The following is an 8,952-nucleotide window of genomic DNA, read 5'->3' as shown; positions in this document are numbered from 1 at the left end:
CATCTGTTAATGTGACATTTTTAGATGATATATATGTGTGATATATATACATATTTATGGTATAAAATTGGGATTTAACTAATCTGTTTTTTTAAAAAAAACACACAACTAACAACAAACAACAACAAAAAAAACCTCTTTTAAAAAGTCTCAGTAGTGGAAGCACAGAAATAAGCCACATATTTACAATGTAAACAACACTTTTAAACTAAATGTTTGAAGGTAAAAACAATGTTAAATGTTGGATTTTATTCAGCGCGTGCACTTAGACTCATACAGATTGTCACGAGAAACTGATCAGGGTTTTGTTTTCAATAAATGAAACAGCAGATCAGCTGGCGAGGAGATGGACATCCATCCCTCTGTGAAAGTGTCACAGACTTGATTACATTTGCATGTTCTCATGAGTTACAGACTTGATCAAGTCTCTTCTCTCTCTTTCTTCTTTATTTCTCTCTCTCTCTCTCTCTCTCTCTCTCGGTGTGATTGATTGGAGGAGTTCATAGGCTCGCACCCCCACCGTGTTTGCAGCAGTTGACGCTGCACATGATTGGTCCGCCTCCTGCAGTCGCTCTCACCACAAGCGCCTCCTCTCATAAACGGAGTCCGAGCGCACCAGCGTTTCCCAGATACTTCCAGGAGAAGCAGCGGCTCGCATTGACAACTTTTGAGCGCGATCTATGGCACAAAACTAGCAGGTATGTGGCGAAGAAGCGACTCTTATTTAACCTCTTTATTCCCCTTTTAGAGTTTTTCCTCAGTCTTTCGTGGTTTTTTTGAATGTGGTGTCGAGCGCACCAACAGGAACTCACTCATCATTTCAGGGTATCGTGTTGTTTTTTTTTTTTATCACTCCAGTCAACCTCTCGGTCCTTATCTGTTTCGGGTCTTATCAAATGGTTATCTCTTTTTTGCTGTGAAGACATATTGCGTTTTGTTTCCTATCTGACATGTGTGTGCGCGCGCGCGCGTGTGTGGGAGGACAGGGATTTGACACGGATGGCTGGCTCCATGTGCCTTTCAAGCGCTCACGATAGAAGTATGGCAGTCACTGTGGACTGGGTGTTTTATATTGGATGATATAGAGCGAGTGAACGTTAGTGAAATGATCCACCAGACTCTCGTTTTATGCGTTTTTGTGCTCAAGTAAGGATGAAAACAAACTCTACATCAGAGCTGGATTTGCGTTTTTCCACAACATATGCGCGTCTCTGTCCAGACACATTTGGAAAGCTTTCAGGATTCAGTTGTTGTCCAGACTTCACTAACTGTCCTCCTCCATTTTCTTACATTCTACAGGGTGGACTACTCCCTGACCACTTTTATTAACTCCTAAGTTGTATGGAAATTGCTCCTGGATGGACCTGGGCGAAAACAGCTGGTCCATGGTCAAGCGAGAAGCATCCAGCAGCCCAGGCTCACCGGCTGAGCAGAGCTACCTGTCCGGTGACAGCAGGAGGGACGTTCCCACCTCGGAGGGGTTGAGGACACCTCCGAGTGAGCTTGACGCACTGGGCCACCGCCGCTCCGACGGCAGATCAATACACTCCTACGTTCACTTCGGACACCACAACAACACCCTGACCACTGCCGAGGACGTCCCGCTGTTTACGGACTTGGATCAGGGCAGTAAACTCGTCCTCTCCAGCGGTGCGCACAAGGCGAGCTTGTTGGTGGACTCAGCCGACATGTACCAAACACTGGCCATCGCCGCAGCCCAAAGCCAGACTGGATATGATTCCTCCTCTGGTGGTTATATGCACTCCAACCCCAACTCTCCCGTGTACGTGCCCAGTTCCCGAGTGGGCTCCATGATCCCAAGCCTGTCTTACCTGCAGGCCAGCGGCTCCGCGCAGCCCAGCCACGCCGTCTCCAGCCACTCGGTCTGGTCACAGTCCACGCCGGAGAGCCCCTCGTACAACACCGGGAGCCCGCACACCTCCAGCCGGTTCCACTATCCCCCAAGTCCGCCCATGAATAACGGAACGCCGAGAGACAGCGGATACAGCAACATAAACATGAGCAACCGAGACCAGTACGGCCTCTCTCGGCCCCTCAGCGGCACCTACGCGAGTCCATACTCTCCTTATGTTGCACCGCAGCTCTCCCAGCTGCCCTCGCCTTGGCCCGGAGGACCCTTCGAGAACACCATGCTGCACACTCTGCAGAGCAGGAGTGCGCCCTTGATCCGAGGACCAAACGGAGGTAAGACCCCCTCAAATGTCAAAAGTGATGGAACTGATTTCATTCTCACTGTCTGGGATGAAAACCATGTTTTTGTAACATAACTCCATGTCCGCGTGAGAGCCAAAGCTCTGAATTAAAATAAAAAAAGGTTCGATCCAAACTATGTTTGACAAAGAATCCTTCCACAAAAATATTATTCATTTGTTAAAAATGATCTAGTTTGATCTGAGTGAAAAAATATTTATGGAAAAAAGAAATCGGGCCTATTTCAGTGCGCAGACCAAGAATTTGTTCTAAAAATTAGACAATTATATAAAAAGAAAATATTCACCAAGTCATTTTTATTAATTATTATTATTATTATTGTTATTATAATAATGATGATGATGATGTGTAGGCCTGTGTGAAACCTGTGGATCTGATTTGATTTCCCTTACCTGACATAAGGCAAATTGCAGACTTATTTTTTTTTATTTTTCACGCACTCATTTTTTCTCTCTCTTCAGTTTCAGATATTCTGGACGATTTGGGGGAGAGCAGGGAGTGCGTCAACTGCGGCTCCATCTCCACGCCGCTGTGGAGGCGCGACGGCACGGGCCACTTTCTCTGCAACGCCTGCGGCCTGTACAGCAAAATGAATGGACTGAGCAGGCCATTAATTAAACCACAGAAACGGACGGTAAGCAGAGAGAACACTTCACCGCTCACTTTTTTGCCTAAACCATTCAAACAATGGCCGAAAGTCATCGGCAAATTACCAGTGGTTCATCTTCTAATGTCCAGCCTAAGGTGACACGTGTATTTAGTTAAATACAATATATGTTACCCATGTTTGTTCTTAATTCATATGCAGAAATCTACAGCTATAATAAACCTCACAACACATACTTGAAACAATCGTTCCTCAGCATGGAAATGTCTCTGTAAACGTGTTAAATTTAGTTTCAAACACACGAAAAAGGTGCTGATTTAATTTAACTGAACTCACACATAGAAAGCGTGAAGGTAATTAATCATGCACTTAATCAGTCACCCACTCTGGTCCGGTGCTTGTGTTGAGTAATTCAATCTGAATAGGCGACACAGGGGCCAAATCCTTTCCTGCGCGGTGCCATTACGCAGCATTACGCACAGATTATTTTTTTTAAGCAGGAAATCAAACGTAGCGTTCATATGAACACTCGTTGAAATGAACATCCTGTGCGTAAAAAGACAGTTAAATGGAGGTCATAATAGATGCTGTATTATTGTTAGGAAATAGTGTGTAAGTGGCCGAATCGTAATCCAATTAGTGGAGTGTGGCTTTTCCTTCACAGCTCATTTCCCCTTGCTTATGTTTCAGTATTATTTTTTTTTTTATTATCTCAAAAAAGGTCTAATATCACGTTTTGTTATTTATCACCAGTCCACGTCCAGAAGAATCGGTCTGTCCTGCGCTAATTGTCAAACCAGCACCACCACTCTTTGGCGCAGAAATGCGGAGGGAGAGCCGGTGTGTAACGCATGTGGCCTCTACACAAAATTACACGGGGTGAGTAGAGATTTTATTTCACACGTCCCCTCCCTCCTTAATTTATCCCTTAATTCCGTTTATGACCGCATCAAAAATCTGTTAATTTAAAACAAACAACAAAAAAAACCAATAAATAATGTGTGTCCATAAATGGGGGTCATTTATCCGCAGGTACCTCGACCGCTCGCCATGAAGAAAGAGGGAATTCAGACAAGAAAAAGAAAACCGAAAACATTGAATAAAACAAAGGGATCCTCTGGTGAGTGTGTGAGAGCACATACTGTACAATACAAATCAAGGTGTTGCCTTTTACACTTGTGATATTAAACAACAAACTCAATGTTTTACAGGAAATAACAACTCTATCTCTATGACGCCTACATCCACCTCTTCATCCAATTCTGAAGACTGTTCAAAAACAAGCTCTCCTTCTGCACAAGTGTCAGGGGTAAGACGTTGTCTATATTATATATTATTTCTCTATGTGTTATAATGTGAGTAGTAATATTATAAACTTTAATTGTTGCTTCATTTTATTTGAATTCAAAGCATCACAGAGACAGTTATTAGACATTTCTATTAAAGGGCACAGGAGTGAGAAGAAAGAAAGAAAATGTATTTAAATAAAATCTGTGTGATCAGTTGTACAGGTACAAATGTGTGGAAAAACCTGTGTTGTTTGTTTCATTTGAACAGAAAAGTACACATTTTATATCAGCCGCAACAATAATAAAATACAAATAGAGGGAATAAATTTTTTTTTAATTGTAAATGGGTTACAGGATGTTCACAGACAGCAGAAAAGAGTATTAATAATGTGATAAAACCCTTTCCAGTTATTTTAAAATACAAGCTTTGTAGTGTTGCCTCCTCCACAAAGTGTCATTTTCAGTGCGGCCTTCACTGCAGCACCTGTTTCAATAAAACACTCACACTCACAGGCATTGACGGAGGCTTTGTGGTGATGACTGTTGTTTTACACACCATAATGTTACAGTAAAATTAGTTTCACATTTTTCTCAGGATCTGTAGACTTTTCCGCCCCCAGTTGTGTCATGCAAGTGGTATTTGAATCCTGAAAAACCAAAAAGTGAATCAGTTTTCACAGACAATAATAACCCTGTTGTTTTTTTGGTTTTTTTTGCTCTGTTGTTGCAGGTCAGTTCGTCCGTGCTGTCCAGCTCAGTGGAGGGAACAGGCTCCGGCTCAGTGATGAAGTATCCGGCACAGGACAGCCTGTACACCAGCGTGGGCTTGACTCAGCCATCAGATGTAGCTTCAGTGAGGGGTGAACCCTGGTGTATGGCCTTAGCTTGAACAACTAAATCTTTTTTTTTTTTTTTCTTTGGGAGGACAGCAATCCCCGGCCCCTTCTGTCTGGATGCTCTGTGTTGTGGAAGTATTTCGAGGGACATTGTTTGTTTCCTTCCTTGCAGAAGAAGCGTTGGACGGTGGGGCGGGGTGGGGGTGGGTTTGCGAAGAAGGGTGAGACCACTTCAGGTCATGCTGCAGACTTGAACCGAGACTGGAGTATCTGCGATTTTTCTCCAGATTGGTGTGGGGATCTTGTTGCCTTTAAAAAGAAAAATAAAAAAGTACAAAAAAAAAAAGAAAGAAAGGGAAACGCCAGGCTAGATGATCAACGTTTTGGCCCACTGTGGATAGTTTCTGGACCCTGCCGTGTACTCGATTTATCCCACCCTGCCATGACACAGAGGCCATCGTGTACATAACGGATTTTCCTCTCTGAAGAGAAAGCTGTTGTTTGGATACAGGCGCTTCCCGAAAGCGCTGTACTACTTCTAATAAGTACATTTAGATTTTACTTTTCTTTCCACAACTGGAATCGTGCCGCAAGTGCCAAGACAACATTTATGAATCAAAAGAAGAAAGAGAAAAATATTTATAAATCTTCCAATGTTGAAAACATGGTTATGATTGTTAATAAAGATATCAATATAGAGTAGAAGTAAAGCCATTCTGATGCCTTCTTTTCTATTTCCCCCCCTCCTCCTTTATAAGTGGTTGTTGTAGTACAGTAGTGTTGAATCTGCACATGTTTTCCACTGAAAGCTCTTACTGTATTTGACTGAAACTCGTGTGGTTTAAACAGGGTATAAATGACTGTGTCATGTAGTGTGTTTGTTTGATTCATTGTGAATATGAACTCCTTCAGACTAATTTCTGATGTCGAAACATTTCGGCTGTAGCGTGAAGGTACTTCCCTCAGAGCAGAGAAGCCGTTGGATGGAGTTGTTTGAACAAAGCACACCCAGACGAGCTGTGAGTCCACTGACCTTTATGTTACAAGACATAAACTGCAAAAAAAAAGAAAAAGAAAAAGAGAAGAAGAAGACTGTCGGCTGCACAACCTGATTCATTGCAAACCGTGTAACCTTCACAATGCAAGCATGTACTGTTGCATCTTTTATTTTTATTTTATTTTTTTTTACCAGAATTAGAGCAATGTGGAGAGTGAGGTCACCTCTGAACAAACCCATGTTACTTTGATGACTTTGACTAAGGATTAAAGGGAGTGTAACGACATGTTGAAGCAGACAACGCAAAACTAAATAAAGACAGCAAACAGTTTATATTACAATTTAATTGTCATTAGTATTTGCACGTGCACACACACGCTGCATCTGCAGCAGAATGGGCGGCATGCAGATGGTGTGGGCGGAGTCTTCAAAAAAAGCCAATCCGGAAAAATAACATAAAAACAACAGTTGATTTTGACATGAAACTCTGTTCTTTCATTTTATCTTCATTTTTTTTCTTTGTCATTCATTCTGGTGGACTTATTTATTTCTTTAAATGCCATGTTTATCAGCATTTGTTTTTCTTATTTGTTTTTTTTTTTCTGGAGCATTATAAGAAAATTTTTTTATTTAAATTTAATCCAATAAATTGTTTCTGGTGATGCCAATGAATTTAAAGTCACCCTGTGTAATTAATATTACTCGATATTAATATATCGTTTTCAGACTAAATAAAAAGGGAGTTTGCTTTTAAGATGTTTTAAATGTTAGGAGATGAGGAAAATACGATAAAACAAGGCCTGGATTTCCTGGATGTTTTTTAAAAGACTGTAATCAGACATTTTCAGGGTTTATTTTTTGCCTCCACACTTAAGCCTTTGAGATTTTCTTTTCTAGCAGCAGCCACTGAAGGCCCTTTCCTTTGTCCTCTTGAAACCAAGCAGCTCAAAGTACCTGTCACATTGTTTACAATACTTAAGCGAATATGGCCTGCATGAGTAATACTACCTGAAATGATTTTTTTTTTTGGAGATGGCCAAGATTCATGTGCGGGCTTAGTGTTATCTGTCTGCTCTTTGACATATTGATTTAGCGGAGTTTATCGAGTGTGGAGGAATGTGCAACAGCCACATCCACAGTTTTGACATAAACACATACTCTTGCAACCTTTACTTCAGCTGGTCTTCACACAGAACCGGGGCGACACGGTCACTTTATTCAAGTCAAAGAACATTCACTACACACTTGTGTTAGTGAGTCCGGTGTGGGGTGAGGCTGCAAATGGAGAATGGAAACATTTGGCATGCGTTCACTTGGTGCCAGGTGTTAAATAAAACTCAATCTGTACACCGAGACCACCGGGCGTTATGTGCTCGAGCTTCCAGGCAGATGGATTACAAGAGTGCACCTTCAGATATGTAAATTAAAAAACTAGTGTTGAATTCAAAACACCGGTAAATATTTATGGCTTTCTTTATTTATGACGTGGTTCCACCTTGGCACTGTCTTAACTGGTATCCATGGTTGCTGCGAGGGAGGACGTGTAAACACTGCAGCGCAGCAAAACCCTCCCTGAGTTCTCATCGGGATGGATGTTCACAAAGCTGGGGGTCACATCAACCGCCACATGCACACGGAACAGTACGGTACAGCACAGTGTAGTTCAGCTCGACACGGCGCGGTTTGGAACGGCAGCCTGTCAATCAACTCCACAAAGAAGAAGAACACATGGTAACAATGGAGGACGTCCAGCCTTTAATGTTCTTTCTTCGCGGCGCGTGGCTGTTTTATCTAGCTTTATTTAAAAGAAAGCTGCAGTGTTAACAGGAAATCGGTGTTTCCACCAATCGGTACAATTCGGTTCAGTGTGGTACATTGGTGGTCTTTATATGTTTCCATTGTCAGATGCTGAAAAGGTTCCCAAAATAACCGATCCATACCGCCAGGGTGGAGCTAAAACTGCAGACTTTTCTAACCTGTCTTCTTCTTGTGATCAACAGCTACATGCCAAAAGGAAAAGAATTGTGCACTGCTAAATGTCCCCTAGGTTCTATGTCACACTCTTCTTCTTCACTGTGTTGCACCGGTATGACGTCATGCTATATTATGTAGCTGAGGCAGATTCCGGCCCACACACCCCACAGAGGAAATGCAGGCCAGATCAGGGCTTACTGTTGCAACCAGGAACGATACAGATCAGTTATTTTGGCGGCCTTCACAACTTTAAGCAATGGATTCGCACATAATTGCTTAACACACTGAGCTGTACCAAACTGTCCCACTTGGTGGAAACGGGCTGAAGTGATGCAAGCTAAAGCTGGCGGTTACTGTTTGCGAGAGTGATGGAGACGTACACAGAGTCGCAGCTTTTCTGCCCAGAGGAATGATCAAACGCTGGACAGCGGGGGGAAACAGATTGGGTGGCTGAGACAGACGCAGAAGAACACAGATATCTTGATGGCTGTGCAGGGTTGAAAGTCCTCCCAAAGTAAACAGAACATGTTAACCCAACAGCAGCAACAGCAACAGCAGCAGCAGCAACAGCAGACTACAGGCCCTGAGGCTGTTTGACCATGGGGCAGCAGCACAGTATGGCCCAGTGGCTCCCATAGGAGATGCCATGTTGATCTTTCCATGTTGCCTTTCAAAGGAGGGCACCGCTGGCCCTGCCTCCGGAAGAGATGTGATCTCTGACTCAGCCCTTTTGGGTTTCCTCGACAGACACTGGGGCACAAAAAAAAAATACAAACATGATAGCTGTGAGGGGCTTGCGAGGTCCTTTTAAATGTCGAGTACTGTCAACAGATCAAGTGGAAAGTAGTTTTCGGTGAATATGAATCTTTATTGTCAAGTAAAGTGAATTTTATTTATATCGCCCCAATATCACAAACACAATTTGCCTCGAAGTGACGCCCTCTGTCCTTATACCCTCGCATCGAGTGCGGACAAACCCTTGCACAGGGGAAAATATGACACACGGAGGAGGGTTCC

The 8,952-nt window shown here is 42.9% G+C and overlaps 1 protein-coding gene across 1 annotated transcript; it reads left to right on the top strand.

Moving 5' to 3' along the window:
• Positions 1-556: 556 nt before the first annotated feature.
• Positions 557-6,299, top strand: LOC122760594 (GATA-binding factor 6-A-like). The gene is made up of 7 exons (XM_044015709.1): positions 557-698; positions 1,300-2,205; positions 2,694-2,866; positions 3,593-3,718; positions 3,872-3,959; positions 4,051-4,148; positions 4,859-6,299. Exons 2-7 carry the CDS (start codon positions 1,359-1,361, stop codon positions 5,015-5,017), a joined length of 1,491 nt encoding a protein of 496 aa, XP_043871644.1. The 5' UTR covers positions 557-698; positions 1,300-1,358; the 3' UTR covers positions 5,018-6,299.
• The last annotated feature ends 2,653 nt before the right edge of the window (positions 6,300-8,952 follow it).

Source organism: Solea senegalensis, unplaced genomic scaffold, assembly GCF_019176455.1.
Source record: "Solea senegalensis isolate Sse05_10M unplaced genomic scaffold, IFAPA_SoseM_1 scf7180000013785, whole genome shotgun sequence".
NCBI lineage: Eukaryota > Metazoa > Chordata > Actinopteri > Pleuronectiformes > Soleidae > Solea > Solea senegalensis.
The sequence above is the reverse complement of the archived record's forward strand: the minus strand, read 5'-3'. Positions and strand labels throughout refer to the sequence as shown.

Coding starts and splice junctions, on each gene's coding strand:
- LOC122760594 (XM_044015709.1), top strand. CDS start 1,359: ATGGACCTGGGCGAAAACAGCTGGTCCATGGTCAAGCGAGAAGCATCC. Junction 3,960..4,050: donor TAAAACAAAGGGATCCTCTG/GTGAGTGTGTGA, acceptor AATGTTTTACAG/GAAATAACAACTCTATCTCT. Junction 4,149..4,858: donor CTTCTGCACAAGTGTCAGGG/GTAAGACGTTGT, acceptor CTGTTGTTGCAG/GTCAGTTCGTCCGTGCTGTC.